Here is a 22,965-nt window from a genome sequence, read left to right on the forward strand (position 1 = left end):
TCTAAGAATTGGTACGAGTTAAGCGGTTGCGGATGACATAAATGGTAGTGAAAGTACCGATGACCTCATCTCTAGTAATATTAAAAGTGATGGATTTATTGTTATGGTCAATGATGGTAGTGCCGACATAATATGTCATCTTTTTTAGGAGTGAAACTGCCCCAAATAACCGATAGCCTCCACCAATGTTTTAAAAACCGGACCAGAGATAGAACCGGTGAAAAATTCAGTTTAAGGTTCAATTGATTTAACTGGTTAAATCTACGGTCGAACCGTTTATTAAATAAACTAATAATATGAAACTAAATTTCATAGATATGTCACACACAATCATATGTTCAAAACTTAATAAAATAAACATTTCAAAAATCTATTACAAACATAATACAACAATATCAATAGTACATATTAGTAACACAACATAATTGTACACTTAATTTCAATATTCATATAAGAATAATTTAAACAAATTAAAAAATTGCAATAAAATAAATTAAACTAATTCAAACAAAAATTAAAATAATAGAACATAATAACTAAAATAAAATTCAAATAATTAAGAATACCTAAATTAAATAAGATAAAATTATCAAAAACAAACAATACAACATACTTTTTTTTAATGAAAATATTAATTCATTCAAGAATAAGCAGAATCAGAATGATCCAACAAAAGACAACATACTTAATTGAACAACAATAAGCAAATTCGAGTTGAACGACAACCAACAATTTATAATTGACAAAAACAAACAATATTGATTTGAGTGAAAATCAATATTGAGTTGGACATTGTGACTACGTTTGAAAGAGACGACGTGATGATGATGTAGTGTGGTTGAAAGAACAACTACAACGGAGTGGTAGAATTTAGAAGTTTGTATGATTGTAAAAAAGAACAAATTATTTTTTGTGATTGATGAATGTTTTAAGCTTTGATATTGACATATTAAACATTTTCAAAAAAAAAAGATCAATTTGATGCATTTATTTGAATCGGACAATATTATAAAACTGAATCCGATTCTTTGGTTCGAACGGTTTTAAACGATTCAATTCGATCTTTCTGATTTTACTCTAATTTTGATCCACTAACAATTTTTAAAAGTTGATCGGATCAGATTCAATTCTGATTTTCAATCTAACCAATTAAACCGCTTGATTCAATCCAACTTTTAAAATATTGACCTCCATCATGTGTATATCAACCTAGTCAACATTAGTATAGAAGGTGAAAAGTCTTTAAAAAGGAAAGTATGTTCAATAATGACATGGAAAATGAGATTATGTTTCCTAACCACTTAATCAATACTTGAGTATTTTCATTAAAAAAATAAAATTTTGTTTTATATTATTAATGAATATTTTTATAAAATAATTTATGATTTTTTATATAAAATCAGTCACTTTATTTAGTTTATAGTATTTAATTAACAAATAAGTTTATAATTTAAAATAGAGTGAGTACTTTTCTATTTTTAATAAATCAAGAAATATTATGCGATAATTGTGTTGCGCTAATCTCTAAATAAAAGGTTGATTTATTCCAATAATTTTTTCACACGACTGATCAAAGACGAAGCCAACAATAAGAAGGAAAATCAGTATAGAAAATGAAAGACTGTTTTTTGAAAAAAATTCACCATCAATATTCAGCTCGTATTCGATCTATTAAATTGACTAATTGATTCAGAAGTTAATTCTAACATCAAATAATTTCAATCTTCTTTCTTATCGCAGTTGCGGGAAATTGAATCCTAATCTTCTCTATCGATCCAACATCAATTGTTTTTTGAAATTTTAATGAAGAATGGATGGTTGGAAAATCAATTCAAATTAAATGCACATAGGTGGGAACTTAAGATTTTAAGAGGTGGATGAAATTTTTACACGGCTCTATTTATTTATTTATAGGCGAGCAAAGTGTTGTTTGTCATTCATGAATATGAGAAAATGGACAATACCTACTGTCCCACCTCTCTTCTTAATTGTCAACCTTTCCTAAAATTTGAGAATTTCAACTATTCTTATATACTTCCTTTAAAATATTTGTGCAACCAAGTCATGGCTCAAACAAACAAGTATTGAAGCTCATTAAAGTTGCTGGTAGATATATGGAGATGATTAGCATGACTATTTAATTTCATACCTCCTAATTAAATATGATATTCTTCAATTTAGAATACTTTTATCATTATATCCTTCTATAATTTTTTAAAAAAAAATTGACTTATTTTTATTAAAATATGTATTAGAAATATCTGAAATTTTCATTTTTTTTTACTGAAAATTTCGGTAAAAAAATCAATATTTTCAGAAAGAATACGAACAATATCAGAATTTTTAAAAAATTTAAATTTTTTAACTTTCTTTAACATTACTAAAAGTTTCGAAAATTCAAGTACACTACCGAAAAATTCAAAAATTCAATTACACTATCATAAATTTTAAATTTTCAAGTATACTATAAAAAATTTTAAAATTTCCGATGTTAACTTTTTTTATTTTTTAAATGGAATATGAAGTATCAGAAATTTTATTTTAGTAGAAATTTCCGATATAAAATGAAACGTTTAAAATTTTTAAATTCATGTAAATTTCAGAAATTCCGGTATATCGAAAATTATAATTACACTACCGAAAATTTAGTGCGTATCTGAAATTCTGAAAAAAATTTAAATTTTTTAACTTTCTTTAACATTACTAAAAATTTCGAAAATTCAAGTACACTACCGAAAAATTCAAAAATTCAAGTACACTATCATAAATTTTAAATTTTCAAGTATACTATCAAAAATTTCAAAATTTCCGATATTAATTTTTTTTTTTAATTGAATATGAAGTATCCGAAATTTTATTTTAATAGAAATTTCCGTTATAAAATGAAATATTTAAAATTTTCGATAAAATTTTTAAGTTCATGTAAATTTCAGAAATTCCGGTATATCGGAAATTATAACTCAACTACCGAAAATTTAGTGTGTATCGAAAATTCTGACATGTTTATCAGAAATTCCGTACAAAAATTTATTTTAATTTTTTTGTTATTTCAATGAATGTCATTTACTAAAATAACTTTATTAATAATAGATATGAGTAGTAGAGAAATTATATAAATTAAAATATAATAAATAAATAAATTAATTAATGAAAAAATAATAAATATCATATTAATATTGTATTGATATTTTAATCATACAAATAATTTAGGATAAATAAAAATAAACGTGTTTTATAAAACAGAAGAAGCATTTGAAAGGAGTTGAATTCATCTTACAGACTATTATTTTTTTCCTTATGCGGTCTTCCCGTCTTGATAGAAAATTCATTAGAATTTCTTCCACTAGATTTTTGTGATACACAAAGTAGTAAAATATTGATGCTACAAGTCATTCTCTTACCTACAAAGTCTATTATGAACTTCCTAACTATCTAACTACTTTAACTTGATACCCATTTATCCTATTTATACAAGAGAGGTTTGGACTCAAAAATTCATTCAAAACAATGTAAAAATGGATTAAAGATCCAATTTAATAAAATAATTATTTGAATTCTTCTCTCTAAAATGGATTATGGATTTTTGAGATTGTGAATTGATTCAAATGAAGAATGATTTAATTCAAATGAAAATCTTCAAAATTCTTATAATTCAGACGGACACGACTTAATTCAAATTTCACCAGATTCGATTCTCGTGAATGGATATAAGATTCAATTCATGTAATCAAAAGATTTTACATGTTAAAAAAATTGGGTTGATTCAAATCAAATAGAATCATGATTTGATTCTTATGAATCAGTTCAAGATTCTATTAATATAAATAGGAAGGATTGAACTAGTTTTGAAAACAACATGATTGAATTCATGCAAACTAAATAATTGATCAAATTCTAAAAAAGGTTAGATTCCCACAAATGTGGAAATCAATTCAATAAATCAAAATGATTAAAAATAATAATTTGCATTAGAATGTGTATGGATACCATTTAGTAGGAACCAATCCATTTTTATGGTTATGGTTTATAAACCAAACCACTTCTCACAAAAAATCAATTTAAAATTTCGAAGCAGTTTTGAACCGGTTCCGAACCGGTTTTAAATGAGTTTTGATTTTAATTAAAATTATTTAATTTAATTTAAATTTTATTTTCTTTAAATTAATATATAATTTTTAAATTTAAAAATATAAACAAATTTTATGAGATTTTAAAATATTTTTTCTTTGAAAATTTAAAAAACATACAAAAAATAATTAAAAAAATAACAAATAAAATAACAAATATTCAAAAAAAAGAAAAAAAATATATAAAAAAAAGTTAAAAATAATAAAATTATATTCTGAAAATAAAAAAAAAAATCTTAAAAAAAAATTATTCTAAAAAATAAAAATAACTGAAAAAAATTATTTTAAAAATATGGAAATCGAAAACAAAAAAAAATCTGAAAATAAATTTTTTTTTTAAATCTAAAAATAAAAGTTTTTTTATTCTGAAAATTTGAAAAAACAACCTTTTTGGAAATAAAAAAAATTATCAAAAAAATCTAAATTTTTTTACTGAAAAAATACAAAATATTTTTTTATTTAGAAGAAAATAATAATTTTATTTGAAAAAGAATATCAAATTTAAATTTTTCGAGAAAAAAAAATCCGAATATAATATTTTTCTTGAAAAGAAAAAAAAATCTGAATTTTTTTATAAAATAATTTTTTTATAAAATTTAAAATATAAAATTAATTTATAATGTTATAAAACATGAAAATAGAAAAATATAAAAATTTAAGGTATAATAAAATTTAGATACCCAATAATAAAATCAGATTTTTATAATGAATAACGGTTTATATTTGGATAACAAAATGTATACCCAAATTTTTATTTTAACATTTGATTTGGTTTTTTTAAAAGTTGAATAATTTGGATACCAATTTGATTATAAATAACCGATTTTTTTAGCACCCCTAATTTGCATGCAATCATTTTCAAAAAATTATGCAATGAATTGATACTTAACTAAACGAGTATAAACCTAAAAATGAACTATTAACCTGTAAATATCACTAAAAACAAATTCAAGATACCAAATTTCACAGGGAAGATGAAGGTTTTGTAAATATTTCAACTAACTCAGTAATTAGGGTCTACATATTCAAATGTAACATCACTTTTTCTAACATCACTTTTCTACATAGTCTCTAAAGAAGTGATATTTAATCTCAATATTTTTAGTGCCTAAATACATATTAGGGTTATAAGTAAGGTTTATAACACTTGTCTTCTCACACTTAATCGATAATTAAACTAGTTTTAAATCAAAGTCAAATAATTGTTATTTTAACAAAATTATTATGGCATGTCTTCTACCATCTACTACATATTGAATCTCGACTATAGACAAAACAAGTTTATATTTTTTTTTACTATACCACGAGACTAAATAGCGATCAAATAAGTGACATGTGATACTGATATTTTTTCTTTTTATGTATGATTTTCTCCTTGTAAAATCACAATTAGAACACCCCACTAAGCTACAAGAGCTACAATTGTGTAACCACAACTACTTCTTAGTTATACCATTTATGTATCTTAAAATTCATTTTACAGCATTTAGGTTGGATTCCATAGAGCACGACTAATACCGCACACACACATACAAAAAAATTAAATTCGACTAACCAATAATCAAATATAATAAAGATTCAATCATACCATAATATTTTGTTACCTCGATTTCAATGTTTAACTCTTCTTTATCTATCCTAACATTCCAAACCATATTGAGATATCAAACCAAGTATGTGATACCATAATATTATCATAAAAAATTATAATAAATTTTTCTACCAAGGAATCTCATTGATTCTGTTGTGTATTTGGGAAGTGTGTATGCTATTTTTTCAAAGTTTCTAAAATATGTTAAAAACTACCATACTAAAACCATTGAAGTTGAAAATAATTCGAGTTTGGACTTATCGGATTAAACACTTTAGAAACAAAATTGAATTTGCTCATGGTAGTTTGAAATGACATTCATTGATTAGTAAGATTGATTTTTTCAAGGGTTGGAAAGAAATTGGCAACATGACTATGCTGCAACATATTGAGTTACCCAACTCATTTGGAAACAACATCACTCCATTAGAACATACGTTCAAGAAAAAGATCGTATACTCTCAGTTTGTTGGTAATATTTATCATATGTAGTTGAATTTTATTTCTTATAAAGCTATGCGATAATATGAAGAACATACAATATTTCATATGCTTGTAATATTTACAAGAAAATGCTTTGGTTTAATGATGTCAAATAAGATATATTTATTTTAGAATAGTGGAAAGTGATTTATGAAATATTTAACAAAGTTAATTCTTTATATATATATATATATATATATATATATATATATATATATATATATATATATATATATATATATATATATATATATATATATATATATATATATATATATATATATATATATATATATATATATATATATATATATATATATATATATATATATATATATATATATATATATATATATATATATATATATATATATATATATACCGTTAAAATCAAAAGATGCATCAAAGGTGGAAAGATGAACTTTTAATTATGCTTCAACCAAGGATATCAATCTTTTTATGAGTATATTGACTCTTTTCATTTAGATATTACTCTTACACAATTTTCATATCGGAATAAGAAATCACCTAATAAGGATGCACCCGTTAGTAAACCATCATCTTCTTGATATTTACCCCAATTAATATACATCTATGAGATGCCTATTTTTATGCAATAACGTATTGAACAAAAATTGATGATGTTTCAAGTGATGGTAACAGAGGATATCACACTATTTTAACTTTAATTGAAAAGGGTAGGAGAATTGGAGAATGTCCTTCATATTTTGATTAATTAGTTGTGGAGTTTTGTGCTTGGAGGTATAATTATTTCTGATGATTTTAGTAGCAGATGATCTTTGGTGGTTTTGATGCTATCAACACTTGATGTCAAACGACATTCGACCGATAGAATTTTTGAAGATCTATGATCAAGAAACTTTTAATTATGTCATTTGTGAAGAAGTCATATGAAGCCTCATAAGATAGAAGAAGTCAAGTCTCATTTGAAGTACTGAATACACGGTGAATCTAGGAAGGGATCTTAAAGTTTCAAGGTTGCGAAAGAATGAAAATGTGAAAGCTCATATGGTCTTGTGTCTGAGTGATCACTGTATTCTAAAGATGTAAGCATGCATGCGCGAGCGCCCACACACACACACACTAACACGCATAAACACACACACACACCAACATGCACACGCACACACCAACAAGCAGGCACACACACATACACGTACACCCACACACACTTGATAATAGTTTTAAACCTCTCTCTTTTACTAAAACACCTTAAACTCATGGATATTGTCTACCTCTGTAAATTATCTCAGGTACACAACATTGATAAAGGTAAAGGTGAAGGGAAAGATGCATAAAATAATTTAGCATACACAAAATATAATTTGAAAAATGATTAGGCCCCCATAGAATCCTTTTCATCTCTTTGTATGGTTAATCTCATTTGGACCCATAATGATTTTCACATATATTATGAATATTTCAAAAAAAAATTATGCACAATGTCTTTCTAAGCAACCCTCTTTGTTAAATTACAATCCCATAATATTTTGGACAAAGTTGAAACTAACAAAAATTCAAACAAACGTTAAAATACTCATGTCATAACTAAGTATACTTTATGTCTAGAAATATAAATACTCTCTCAATAGTATTGGTTGCAATCGTGTTATCTACGATTAGTTATTAAATACGATTTGAACTTATTCTACTCATTCTTCAATGAATAAAAATCATTAACAATGAATACTATTGAATAATAAAAGAGGTTTATCATTACGATGAATTGAACTTAGCGAATCAAATTCCAAAAAAATATAGGGAAATTTCATCTAAATGGGTCTAATTACATCAGAGAGAGTGAGAGAGCAAAATAATGTTACATTTAAAAGGGATGAAACCCTTGGTGAAGGATCTTCAACTTTCACCTCAAAGCTCTTGGAATTGGCCTCATAGGTGATAACAACCCTTTATTTAAAGTTTAGTGCATTAATAGTGGCATGTGTTAAATTGGTATAATTTCGAGAAGTATATCTTTATTTATTTGAAAAGGGAGGTGGTTCAAAGGGACCATTGTTGAGTTAATCAAAATAAATATCTCTCTCTCTCTCTCTCTCTCTCTATATATATATATATATATATATATATATATATATATATATATATATATATATATATATATATATATATATATATATATATATATATATATATATATATATATATATATATATATATATATATATATATATATATATATATATATATATATATATATATATATATATACACACACCTATCTATTTGTGTTGTAATTGTATTTTCTACTCATAACAATATTGCATATTTATGTTAATGTAAGAAAGTTCTAGTTTCACATTGCTTTACCTTAACTCCTAAGAAGTATCTCATTTTCCCTAGGTTTATCATAGCAAACTTCCTCTTTATTAGGTCTTTGAAACTTTCAAACATTTCTTCATCATTTCTAGTGTAGATTAAAATCATCAACATACAAACTTATAATCAAAATCATATCACCATTTTGTTTTGCAAATAAGGTGTGCTCGTGAAGGAACTTTCAAACTTGTTATACCACACCCTTGGTTCTTGTCTAAGCCCATAAAAGAGCTTATTCAAATTTATGGACTTTTTTTTCATCTTTTCTCATATCCTATTGGTTTATCAACAAAAACATTCTCAACTAATTCACCATATAGGAAAACGCTCTTCACATCAAACAGGTACATTTTTTAGTTTTTGCATGTTGCTCTTACGGTATTTCATTTTACAAAAGGTGAAAAGACTTCATTGTAGTCTATATCATACTGGTGTGAGTAGCCTTTAGCCACAAGTCTGGCTTTATGCTTCTCAATATATCCTTTCTCATTGCACTTAGTCTTACAAATCCACTCCACACCTATTATTCTCGCTCCTGATAGTAGATTGGCTAGTTCTCATTTGTCTTTCTTCCTAAATAAGTGAATCTCTTAATCCATTATTTTTATACACGTTTCATGCTTGACTGCATCATCATATGTGATAGGGTTATCCACTTCTGCAGAACACAACTAAGTTGTGTAATTGTTCTTTTTCTTCTTCACTTTCTTGACCTTTCACGTAGTCACTTAGATAGCTTAGCATCTTCTTAGGTCTATGAGGGATCATTTGCATGTTCTTTAGGACCATTTTTGATGTTTTCATTTTCTTCTACTGAATTTTCCTCTCTTTCATTAGCCTCGTCAATCTCATTGATGACTTCATACATTAGGGATGTGCACAAAAACTAAGCAACCAAATACTATAAAATGATACACATATGGATTTATATCACTCCAATATTATTCAGGAGTAACATCTTTCACAGCATAGTTTGCATCATTATCTCCTTAAGTAGGACACTCATTTTTATAGGCAACCATTAACTCCTATTGAGCACATAGGCAGCCATGAGAAGAAATTTCTCACTTTCATCAAATTCAACATAGTTTGCATCATTATCTCCTTAAGTAGGACACTCATTTTTATAGTTTCCTAGCATGTGGCATTTAAAACACTTAATGAATTTTGTGCTTTGTCTTCCTCTCCCACACCCTGATGGTCCTTCACATCTCCCGCTATGCCCATATCGATGTCTAAAGTTTGAGATTTTCGACACCTGTTCTTTCTTCTTTTCTTGACAAGCCTGCTGGAAATCCCCCAAAACCTATGGAGAATTTCAATCAATCTTGATGAACAAGATTGTTATTACCCACACAATAGCAATGAAAAGAGAAGAACAATGGAGAAAGAAAGAATGTATAAAACGATGAAGGAGAAGAAGAATTAAATTCTGTAGAGTTTCTCTCTGCCCACAAATTGTGAAAACCTTGTTATTCACTTTGCAACTGCAAAATACTGTGAATACAATGTGTCGTGAATATTCTATTCACCCCTGTTACAAAATAAGGGTTACTCCCTTTATTTATATATGTAGGTTAACTTGGACCTCAAGCCAAGGCCCAAAACTATAAAAGCCAAAAACTATAAAAGCCCAAAATAGCTAACACTACTAAATATGCATAGGTGGTTTGACACTTCTTTACTTTGTCGAGCAACCTGCTTCGACACAAGGAATTATAATTCAACACACCACCTAATTCATTGTGTATAAGCTATCTACATTCATCATAACTCTTAGTCTTCTAAGCACTTCGACTTGCACTCCCTTTGTCATGATGTCTACAATCTGATTCTCAGTTCTGCAGTGTTCCACATTCATCTTCCCATTTGCTACCTGCTCTCAAAGATAATGGAACCCCATTTCGATGTGCTTGCTTCGACCATGTGCTATCGGATTCTTCGATAGATTGATAGCTGGCATGCTGTCGATCTTTATGGTAATAGCTCCATGACTCTTCGCTGTTATCTCTTCTACCAGATTCACCATCCATGTTGCTTAACATGCACAAAGAGAAACAACTATGTATTCTGCTCTGGATCTTATCTCGAACTCCAAGCAACTGGTGCACCACCTAGCATAAACACATATCCAGTTGTGGATTTTTGATCCTCAGCATCACTACACCAACTTGAGTCGGTGTATTCCACTATTTTGCATTCTTTTCCTTCATCAACTGTAGGAAATAAAATACCATAGTCGAGAGTTCCTTTCATATACCTTAGTATCCTCTTCTCCGCTGCTAGATGTGATACCTTTGGCTTCTACATGAACCTACTCACCATACCTACACTATATGCTAAGTCAGGCCTTGTATGACACAGGTATCGAAGTGACCCAATAAGTCTTATGTATTGGGTTGGATCGACATCATCTTCATCTAAATCCTTCGACAGTTGTAATCTGGGCTCAGCTGGAGTCAAAGTTGGGTTGCAATCTTGCATCTCAAATCTCTTGAGAATTTTGCCTGCATACCTTCTTTGGTGCATCATCATACCTCTATCACTCTTGTAGAATTCGATGTCAAGGAAATATGAAATGTCACCAAGATCTGACATTTCGAATTCCTTGTTGAGATCACCTTTGAAGTCTTTGATCTCCTTCTTGCAACTACCTGTTATCAACAGGTCATCCACATAGAGGCATAGTATAACCAATTCACTCTTGCTTCTTCTTACATATACTCCATATTCAGATTTGCACTTTATAAATTTCTTCTCCCTTAGAAAGTCGTCTATCTTCTTGTTCCAAGATCTTGGAGCTTGTTTAAGCCCGTACAAGGTTTTATGCAGCCTGTACACCTTTCTTTCTTCGCCATGTTTCATAAACCCAGCTGGTTGTGCAAAATAAACTTCTTCTTCTAAGGGGCCATTAAGGAATGCACATTTCACATCCATCTGACACATCTGCCAGTTGTTCATGTTTGCTAGACCAACAACCAACCTGATTGTTTCAATCCTAGCAACAGGTGCGAAAACTTCATCGAAGTCGATTCCTTCTTTCTGAAGAAATCCTTTCGCCACAAGCCCCGCCTTGTGTCGAGTCACTTCTCCTTTGGGATTCAACTTCACCTTGTATACCCACTTCACATCGATTTCCTTCTTATTTTGGGGCAATTCGACAAGTGATCAAGTGTTGTTGACTTTGATTGACTTCAGCTCTTCGTCCATTGCTTTCATCCACTTTGAATCTTTCAATGGCTCAGATGCATTGACAGGTTCGATATCTGCGTATAAAGCATGATGTACCAACTCACCTTCTTCATCGACCATATCATCCGATGTAATCACACATTCTTGCAACCTTGCAGGCATGTGACTTGTTCTTTGAGGTCTGCTTGTACTTGCTTCACCTCTGACTTCTTCTTGTCGAACTTCTCTTTCGACTTCACTAGCTGGTTCATCACAAAAGACTCTTATTGAATATTTCTTGACATTCTCAGTCCAATCTCACTCCTTAATCTCATCTATGGTCACGTCCCTGTTGATCACTACTTGCTTATTCACTGGGTCAAACAACTTGTATCCTCCAGTCGATTAATATCCTATCAAGATCATCTGACTGGACTTGTCATCAAGTTTTCTTCTCAACTGATCTGGCACATGTCTCTGTGCTATAGATCCAAACACCCTCAGATGACTCAAGCTAGGCTTGACACCAGACCAACATTATTTCGTCGTGATTCCTTCTAGCTTCTTCGTCGGACATCTGTTCAGGATATATGTCGCAGTCGATACAGCTTCTCCCCATAATTTTTGGGTAGATGCTTGCCTTTCAAGATACTTCTAACCATATTCATAATGGTTCTATTTTTCCTTTCTACGACTCCATTATTTTATGGAGTGTAGGGTGGCACCACCTCATGCATAATCCTTTCTTTCATACATAATACATCGAAGTCTTTCGACACCTATTCTCCACCACCATCAGTTCTCAAAATCTTGATCTTTCGACCACTCTGTCTTTCGACCATAGATTTAAACTTGGCAAATACCTCGATCACTTCACTTTTCTTCTAGATCAGGTAAGACCATAATTTTCGACTGAAATCATCTATGAATGTAACAAAGTATTTGTTACCTCCAATCGAATCCACCTGGAGAGGACCATATACATCAAAGTATATGACTTCAAGAATTACCTCTGACCTGCTTCATGCATCCTTACTGAAGTTGTTCTTATGTTTCTTTTCCTGCACACATTCTTCACACACTTCGTTTGGAATGTCGATTTCTGGTAACCCTGAAACCATATTTCTTCTCTTCAAATCTCTGATGTCTTTGAAATTGAGATGGCCAAGTCTGTAATGCCATATCCATTTATCTCTGTTTTCTGTTGCAAGGCACTTATACTCCATCACATTTAGTTCAATCTTGAAGGTTCTATTCTGAGACATTGGAGCCTTCAAGATCAACCTTCTATTTGAGTCGAGAACTCTCATCATCTTGTCTTTGATCAACACCTTGTAGTTCTTTTCGACCAACTGGCTTATGCTGAGAAAATTACTCTTCATGCCTGGTATGTACAACACATTTGAAATTACTGACCTCTTGCCATCTTTCCTCATAATCAGAACATCACCAACACCTTCAGCTGCTAGAGTGTTGTCATTTGCAAATTTCACCATGTTCTTCATTGAGGGCTTTATGTTGACAAACCAATCTTTTCTTCCAGACATGTGTGATGAGCATCCTGAGTCCAAGTACCACTGGTCCTTGAATCTCTCTTCTTCTCTTGTTGTAACCATCAACAACGTCTCTTCTTCTTCATGTTTCGCCAGCTTTGCATAAGTTTCTTGATTCTTCTACTTTTCTGGACAATCACTAGAATAGTGACCATACCTTTGACAATTGTAACACTGAATGTGACTCTTGTCTGGCTTTTGACCACCACCTCTTCCTCTACCTGTAACACCACCTCTTTGGTTGCCTTGGTTTCAGGGTTTTCTCTGATTCGACCAGTTTCCTTCTTGCTGATTTTGACCAGTCGAATTGTTGTAACCTCCTCTGCCTTTGTTGCCATTCCATCTTCCTTTGCCTTTTCTTTCTTTTGCTGAATGAGCCTGCAAATCCATATCACTCTTCGATTTTCCTGCAGCTCTTTCAGCCATTCTTTGTTCATGAGATTCAAGTGTCCCTTAAAGCTCTTCCTTTGTCAATTTTGACAAATCTTTCGACTCTTCTATGGCTACTACCACGTGGTCGAACTTCGGAGCCAACGACCTCAAGATCTTTCCAACAACAGATATTGATGTCAACACTTCTCCACATACCTTGATTTGATTCACCAATTTCGTAATCTTGGTGAAGAAATCAGTTATACTTTCATTGTCTTCCATCTGAAGCAATTCATACGTTCTTTTTTGAGTTTGTAACCTCACCTCTTTCACCTTCTTCGCGCCTCCAAACGATTTCTCCAAAATTTCTCATGTTTCTTTTGTTGACTCTGCATCACTAACCTTTTCAAAGTTATCTGTATCAACACATTGATGGATTATAAAGATAGCTTTATAATCTTTCTTCTTCAATTCTTTATGTGCAACCTTTTCTTGATCTATCGCGGCTTCTGCAAGCGTTGCTACTCCTTCCTGCACAAGATCCCAAAGATCTTGATAACAGAATACAACCTTTATCTGCTTGCACCAATTCTCATAATTGTTATTCTTGAGAATCGGAAGATTTGCTGGAAAATGCCCGTTTGGATGATTCGTTGCCATGATGATTTTCTTCCCACGAATCAATTAAACCGGAGCTCTTGATACCAGATGTTGGAAATCCCCCAAAACCTATGGCGAATTTCAATCAATCTTGATGAACAAGATTGTTATTACCCACACAATAGCAATGAAAAGAGAAGAACAATGGAGAAATAAAGAGTGTATAGAACGATGAAGGAGAAGAAGAATTAAATTTTGCAGAGTTTCTCTCTACCCACAAACTGTGGAAAACTTGTTATTCACTTTGCAACTGCAAAATACTGTGAATACAATATGTTGTAAATACTCTATTCACCTCTATTATAAAATAAGGGTTACTCCCTCTATTTATAGATTTAGGTTAACTTGGACCTCAAGCCAAGACCCAAAACTATAAAATCCTAAAATAGCTAACACTACTAAATAGGCATAGGTGGTTTGACACTTCCTTACTCTGCCGAGCAACCTGCTTCGACACAAGGAATTACAATTCAACAAAGCCTTCATTCATTGTTCATGCATTAGAAAACTACTTTGCAGTTCATCAATGGTGAGTATGGTAACATCCTTTGATTCCTCGATAGAGTATACTACGTAACTGAATTTGGGAATCGTTGAACACAATACTTTCTCAACAGTAGTGATTTGTTCTAATCTTTCACCATGAGCAGTCATCTTATTCGCAATTGTCAAGGTTCTTGCAAAGTAATCATTGACAAATTCATTATCTTTCATGGCAGTAATCTTAAATTCTTTACGCAGAGCTTGCAACTGAACTCGTTTGACCTTGGTTGAGCCTTGATACTTTCTTCGCATTGATCCCAAATGTCTTTCGTCATATCTCGAACAATAATTGTTTCAAGAATGGTGTAATCAATTGCTTGAAACATGTAGATCTTGACCTTGAGATCTCGAAGCTTGCTCTCCCATACAAGCTTGTGTTTCTTCGATGTGGCATCAGAGGGAGCAGTTGTCAAGTCATTCTCGATTTGAACCCAATATTATTTTGATCCGAGAAGATTCTCCATCAACATTTTCTAGTGATTATAGAAGCTGTTGAACTTAGGAATTGCAGGTTATGTGAACTTAGGAATTGCAGGTTATGCAAACTTGGAGGATTCTGCCATTGTCTTAAGAAGAGAAACAAAGGAAAAGATGAAGATAACCGTCGTGACTAACTTTCTCACCCAAAATCTAAAAAAACTGTTTTTATTTTATTTTCTGTTGAGAGAGACACCCTACAAGTCCTAGGTTAGAGCTAATACCACGAGTTGGGATCTCTCCATTTTTTTTAAAGAAATGGAGAATATCATTACTAAAGTTTTCATTGTATAAAAATCAAATTATACAAAAACATGTCATACTATTTAAGAATATATATGTACAGTGATACTTTGGTAATGGAGCTCTCCATTTCTTTAGAGAAATGGAGGGGATTTCAACTCTATACTTGTTAGAATAGAATGGAATATCATTGCCTTATCATTGATAGAAAAATGCCTTTGTATATGCTTTATTACAAAGGTAAGTTGATACTTGCAATGCAAGTAACTGGCTTCACTAAACTAGTTAAGCCTGACAAAAGTAATGTAAGAACTTGAAATAGAAGCACATCCATCATCTAAACATCATATACATTACATTAAAGTACATTTTATGGTCTAGTATTCTTGAAAAATATAATGTTTCATAAACAGGTTCACGATATTAGCTTTACCCTGTTGAAGAATAAATATGTAGCATCAAACAATGACATCTATTAGGTATTCTTCATCTCCTACAAGCAAAAAATGAGACCCTTCTTCTATGATCTTTAAACCAGCCTCGTTCGCTCGACTAAGATGCTCGCAAGGACTAAGCTCAAATCCAACATGGCTCATTTCCCCAGCATCTAACAACAAACTATGAAAACCAACCAATTGTTTCCTAGGACTTCCAATTCTCTGCTTTCGCGGTCTCATAAACAGCAATATAGGATGCCTCCCCACCATGTTTCCATGGTTTTTGACACCAATTGTGACTGAAACCGACATGCTTTTGCAGGTGTCTTCACTCAACTCTGAAACTAGTTTGTATCTTATGGTTTCTGAATTTTCAACTGTCAAATGAGTGAACGATAGATTGAAATAAAGTCTGTCATGTGTAACAGAAACAAAATCATAGGAATATTTTGTGTAGCTTAGTCCGTGGCCAAATTCATACACTGTAGGACCCTTGTAAAATCTGTAAGTTCTTCCGGGGTAGCCGGTTGATGGATCAGCTCTCATCCTCATGTCTGTCATTGGCACTTTTATGTAATCTTTTGGGTACCAAGTAATTGGTAGTCTTCCTCCTGCATTGCATTGATGACTAAAATTGAGTAATAAAATTGTAAATCTACAAACAATCTTTGCATAAAAGTGTGACAAAAGTTCTCATTTTCATGAACCAAATTGTATAATATCTGATCTCTTTATGTTTGTTCAATAGTTCACGTGTGCAAATTTTATAGAAGGAAATTCACCTGGATTGTGATCACCAAAGATAATTTGAGCAAGCGCGATGCCTCCAAGTTCACCAGGATAACCAGCCCAAATGATTCCTCCAATTTTATCGTCATATTTGGCTGAACTAATATCTACAGGGCCTCCACAAAGGAGCACCAAAATAACTGGTCGCTTAGAAGCTTTGGCAACATTGTTAACGAGTTCAAGTTGCTTGCCTGGCAAGTCAAGGTGAACGCGATCGCGTTCTTCCCTCTCTTCACTTTGATCCAATCCCATAACCAAAATCACATAATCAACTTTCTTTGCAACTTCCACTGCTTGGTCTATTTGCGCTGAAGCACACTTTGGTCCACCATCACAGCCAGGATGAAAAACAGCATCCTTAACATAATGTCGAAAACCTTGGAGTATAGTGATATATTTACAAGGAGGACCGGCGTAGTTTCCTAGAAGAGTTAAAGGTGAAGCATTGGCATTAGGACCTATCACTGCTAAGGAAATACTACTTGTTTTTGGAAGTGGAAGAAGTGAAGCAGTGTTCTTTAAAAGTACAATGCCATTTCTTGCAGCTTCGAGTGCTAGATATAAATGATTTTCGGAACAGACGTGGTTGCGACCAATCATTCCAAATGGAAGCTTGGTTGGATTTCCACCAAATAATCCTAGCCTTATTCTAATTGAAAATAGATTGTGAAGAGCACGGTCGATTTGATATATAGGTAACTTCTTCTGCAGCACTGCTGATTTTGCATGGTCTGTCAAATAAGTTCCACATTCCAAATCCATCCCTGCAAAATTCCAAAGCATGTTCATTATGATTCATCTAAATTATTACAAAGGGTTAGTGGAGACTGAGAAACACATGGCTATGTAGTGATATAGTACAACAGGTGGGCCAAAACCATATGACTCTTATGCCTACTATGAATTTATAATTACTATCATGCGGATGATATTCAAAGCCATACAAACAGACAAAAGATAAGTGACAAATGCTTCATGAGTAAGCATTAAAGCTAACGAGTTAGGTAATTTACCCTTTACACTGTGTGATTTCATTTCACTCATTACCAAGATTTACTTGTATTGATATTATTATTAGCATTATTACATAATTAAGCAAAGCAAGAAAACAATGATAACAATCTAAAAAGATGGATAGGTTCCAAAATATATACCAGCATGCATAACATCGGCTACAGCATCTTCGGCTGATTTTGCATATCCTTGCTCGTCATGTATGATACCAACAGCTCCACAATCTGATGCAATATACCTGATTAATTCACCCCAAAACATTAGACTTAATTAACAACTAACCAACCATGAAATAGATAAGGTCAAAAATGAAAGTGATTAATCACCCGTGAAATCCCCATTGTTTTCTAACTGTTTCCGTTAAGAGATTGAAATCAGCACAACTTGGAACACCATTTACACGGTTATAAGCACACATTATCCCACTAGCCCGTCCTTGCTCTACGCAACTACGAAATGGTGGCTGATATGTGTCAGCCAAATCTTGCAAACTCACCTGAATCATAAAAGTCATGGCAATTCGGTATCAATTCAATAATTGTCCATGAGGCGTCAACGCTCAGAAGTAAGAGTTTGACTTTGTAATATCAAGAGACGAACTTACTTTAGCATCGAAGTGAAATCGATTAACGCCCTTCCAATTGTCCAAATCGTAGGCAGTGAAATGTTTGCAACAAGCAGAAGCTTGAAGGTGTCCCCTTAACTTACCACCTTGAAATGAATCACCTTGAAGTCCTCTAACATAGGAAACAGCATAGTTAGAAGTCATCATAGGGTCTTCACCAGCTGTTTCTTGTCCTCTACCCCATCTTGGATCCCTAAATATGTTTATGTTTGGTGCCCAAAATGTCATCCCCATTGCTTGCCCTCCATTGTACATTGCTCTAGCTTCAATCCCAATTACCTATTTCATTTCCACATTAATTCAAAAACAATAACACACTTAGCTAAATGGATCTTTAGTATGTAAGTTATTTCATATTGTTACCATAAACTCCCAACTAGTCTAACAATTACCAACACTTCTGAACAAAGACGTATCTGGTGTCCATATCACGTCTGTATTACGATCAAATTATTACTGATGTTGACGTGTCGGTGCTAGTTAACAATTATATATATGGACTGGAGGATCAAATGTACCTGACCGATTCGGTACCAAAGGTGAGAATCAAATGTAGCTGCGGTGAGGATAACTTGAGGGAAGCTAGTTGCGGAAGTGATAGTGCCATTGAAGAAGATGCCTTGTCCAACATTGCCAACTCCATGAAGTGCTTCACTCCACCACTGGTAACCAGGGATACCGAGTCGGGGAATTGGAGGAGCTGAGTTAACGAGTTGAGAGAGTTTCTCGTCCAATGTGAGTCTGGAAACAAGGTCTCTGGTTCGTTGTGTGATGGGAAGCTTTGGGTTGCAAAATGGGTAGGATCTGGAGGATGGATTTGAAGAGTCACAAGCAAATGGAGGTGGTTGAGTGAGGGCCAGGTTGAGGAAAAGGAAGATGATGGTGAGAAAGGTAAAGGTGGTAGATGAGAGGGTCATAGTGTGAAGTGAGAGTGTGAAACTGAAACTTGCATTATTGAGCTGAAAATTGTTCTTGTTATAGAGAGACAAGACTAGTTACTATACTAAAGGTAATCACTACTTACTTTATCTTATTTTATTTGCTAATTATTATGTCTCAATAAATGTGTCCCACATGTAAAACTTTCAATTCAATCACTCTAACCCTTTTAAGGATTGAGTGTAAGTATGAATATAAATAATCAAAGAAGTAAGATTCATTAATAAAGATAATATTTAAAATTAATAGTTAAAAGGGTTGTTTCCGAGTTGATTTTTGAAACTAACTTGTTTTCAAACAAAATATCAAAATCGAAGCTCTGGTGTCTAACTTAGGGATGAGTAATTTGTCTATGTAGTTGTGTTCTTGTTTTTGACTTTAGGCTTTATTGTAATTGTATCTCTGTGTGTCTAATATGATCACATATGGTATATATTTATATGCAAATAAGGAATATACAATAGGAAATAATATCAATTACAGTTATGACTAATTGAATATCAATCAATACTAATTGATTGATAACATATTCTTAACACTCCCCCTCAAGCCGGATCGTATATATTGTATGATCCGAGCTTGTTACAAATATAATTCACTCGAGAACCCTTGAGAGACTTGGTAAACATATCAGCCAATTGATCTTCAGATTTTACGAATTCCGTGGTTATTTCTCCCGACAGTACCTTGTCTCTTACATAGTGACAATCTATTTCTATGTGTTTGGTCCGTTCATGGAAAACCGGATTGGTCGCAATGTGGAGTGCCGCTTGATTGTCGCATATGAGTTTTGTGTTCTGAAGGTCACCGAACCTAAGTTCTGAGAGCAAATTCTTAAGCCAAGCAAGTTCTTTTGAGGCTGCTGCCATAGCCCGATATTCAGCTTCAGCACTAGATAATGCAACTGTGTTTTGTTTCTTGCTTCTCCATGAGATCATATTTCCTCCAATAAGAACACAATATCCAGAAGTGGATCTCCTATCCGACGGTGATCCTGCCCAATCTGCATCTAAGTAACAAGTGATTTTAGCATCACCCTTATCTTCATATAATAGGCCTTTTCCTGGTGCATTCTTTATATATCTGAGAATCCGAATAACGGCATTCCAATGAGTATCACAAGGAGCATTAAGGAATTGACTCACAATACTCACTGCAAAAGTAATATCCGGTCTGGTGACGGTAAGATAATTGAGTCTACCCACTAGACGTCGATATCTTCCCGGGTCTTTCAACAACTCCCCCTGACCCGGAAGAAGCTTGACATTGGGATCCATAGGAGTATCAATCGGACGACAGTCAAGCATACCAATTTCAGTTAGGATGTCTAATGCATACTTACGTTGGTTAATTGCAATGCTTGATGAGGACTGTGCAACCTCAATACCTAAGAAGTATCTGAGTGGACTCAAATCTTTTGTCTGAAAGTTTTTGAAAAGATGAGTTTTGAGTCGCTGAATACCGTCTGTATCGTCTCCAGTGATAACAATGTCATCAACATAAACCACAAGAAAGATGTGTTGTCCGTTGGAAGAGTGAAGGAAGAAAACAGAATGATCTGCTTCACATCTAGTCATACCAAACTGTATCAAGGCAGAGCTGAAGCGACCAAACCAAGCACGTGGAGATTGTTTTAGCCCATAAAGAGATCGATTGAGCCGACAAACAAATCTTGAATTACCAGGAATAGTAAAACCTGGAGGTTGATCCATATACACTTCCTCCTCCAATTCTCCGTGTAAGAATGCATTTTTAATATCCAACTGATGAAGCGACCAATGATTAATAGCAGCCAATGCAAGGAAGAGACGGACTGAACTAATCTTGGCCACTGGAGAAAAGGTGTCACCCTAGTCAAAATAAAATGCGTCTTTTAGTTCCTAGTCTTTCTAAACTTTCTTCTTTTGAGTGTCAGTCCTGTCAATTAGGCAAACATACTCGTAGTACTTATTGTCAACGAGTAAATAAAAGTGTTGCATCACCTTTTGCTTTAGTTCACTCTGATATTTGGGGTCCTAGTCGTGTGAAGTCTACTTTAGGATACTATTACTTTGTCACGTTCATCGACGATTACTCACGATGCACTTGGTTATTTCTAATGAAAAATCGTTCAGATGTTTTCCGTATATTCCAAGAGTTTTATGCTGAAATTAAAAACCAGTTTAATACTACCATTAAAATTTTACGCACAGATAATGCTCGTGAATATATGTCATCCCAGTTTCAATCTTTTTTAACATTACAGGGAATTATTCACCAATCATCATGTGCTCATACACCACAACAGAACGGTGTTGCTGAACGGAAGAATCGCCATTTAGTTGAAACTGCACGGACTCTTCTTCTTCACCACAATGTACCCTCTCGTTTTTGGGGTGATGCTCTCCTCACCGCATGTCACCTTATCAACCGAATGCCTTCCTCGGTCCTTCAAGATCAGATTCCATACTCTATCTTGAATCCGGAACACGATCTCTACCCCATTCCCCTTCGTGTGTTTGGTTGCACATGCTTTGTTCATGATCTTAATCCAGGTAAAGACAAACTTTCCGCTAAATCTCTCAAATGCATTTTTCTAGGCTACTCACGTATACAAAAGGGATATCGTTGTTTTTGTCCTCAACTTCAACGGTACATTGTCTCTTCCGATGTAACATTTTTTGAAGGTTCTCCTTTTTTCTCTGCCTCTTCGTCCTCCCAGGAGATTTGTAATTTAGATGATCAAGATATCCCTTCTGTCATCCCCACACCCATTAAACCTCCTTTGCAGGTATATCAGCGACGCACAACGCGTCCATCGGCAGTTAGAGATGATATTGATCCACCAGCACCATCTCCTACTCCAATTGTTCCTCCAGCTACGTCACCTGAACTTGACCTTCCAATAGCATTACGAAAAGGTATTCGATCTCATAATCCAAATCCTAAATATGTTTGCGCTTTAAATTATGACCGTCTATCTACTTCCTATGTTTCTTTTGTGTCTGTTTTGGATTCTGTGTCTATTCCTAAGTCTACAGGTGAAGCTATGACTGACCCCAATTGGCGTCAGGCGATGGTGGAAGAAATGACTGCATTGCATTCAAATAACACTTGGGACATTGTTCCTTTACCTCCAGACAAAACTACAGTGGGCTGTCGATGGGTTTATACAGTGAAAATTGGACCAGATGGTCAGATTGATCGTTTTAAAGCTCGTTTAGTAGCCAAGGGATACACACAGCGCCGCCGCCGTCTCCGCCGCTCCTATCGACTTTTCGGTGAGATTCCTATACGCCGGAATCGTCTCCTACAGATCGGCCAGATTCACTGCCCTCCGCCGCCGCACGCGTCCGCACACGTCTCTCCTTCATCGCACGTGAATCTCACGCGCCGGACAATTAGCCGCGCATCCGCTGCCCCCAGCCGTCGCCGTTTTTCCAGATCTGCTCTCGGTTTTTCATTCCGAGCCATCAAATATCATGGGAGATACCGCTTCCATCATGTTCACTAAAGATGTCACTATTCCCGCCGCTGATTACAATGATTTCCTCCAATACAAAGCAGCCCATCAAAAATCATCATCTGCCGCTGTTGCTCAGTC

General features: G+C 33.3%; 2 protein-coding genes across 2 annotated transcripts; both read right to left on the minus strand.

The window, feature by feature from the left end:
* Positions 1 to 14,801: 14,801 nt before the first annotated feature.
* LOC127080353 (uncharacterized) lies at positions 14,802 to 15,110 on the minus strand. The gene has a single exon (XM_051020680.1). It carries the CDS (start codon positions 15,108 to 15,110, stop codon positions 14,802 to 14,804), a length of 309 nt encoding a protein of 102 aa, XP_050876637.1.
* An 801-nt stretch (positions 15,111 to 15,911) lies between these two features.
* On the minus strand, positions 15,912 to 19,447 carry LOC127084189 (probable beta-D-xylosidase 7). The gene is made up of 6 exons (XM_051024589.1): positions 18,962 to 19,447; positions 18,423 to 18,722; positions 18,145 to 18,314; positions 17,959 to 18,056; positions 16,798 to 17,568; positions 15,912 to 16,626 (listed from the first exon to the last, which is right to left on the minus strand). Exons 1-6 carry the CDS (start codon positions 19,358 to 19,360, stop codon positions 16,037 to 16,039), a joined length of 2,328 nt encoding a protein of 775 aa, XP_050880546.1. The 5' UTR covers positions 19,361 to 19,447; the 3' UTR covers positions 15,912 to 16,036.
* Positions 19,448 to 22,965: the final 3,518 nt, after the last annotated feature.

Source organism: Lathyrus oleraceus, chromosome 5, assembly GCF_024323335.1.
Source record: "Lathyrus oleraceus cultivar Zhongwan6 chromosome 5, CAAS_Psat_ZW6_1.0, whole genome shotgun sequence".
Classification (NCBI taxonomy): Eukaryota; Viridiplantae; Streptophyta; class Magnoliopsida; order Fabales; family Fabaceae; genus Lathyrus; species Lathyrus oleraceus.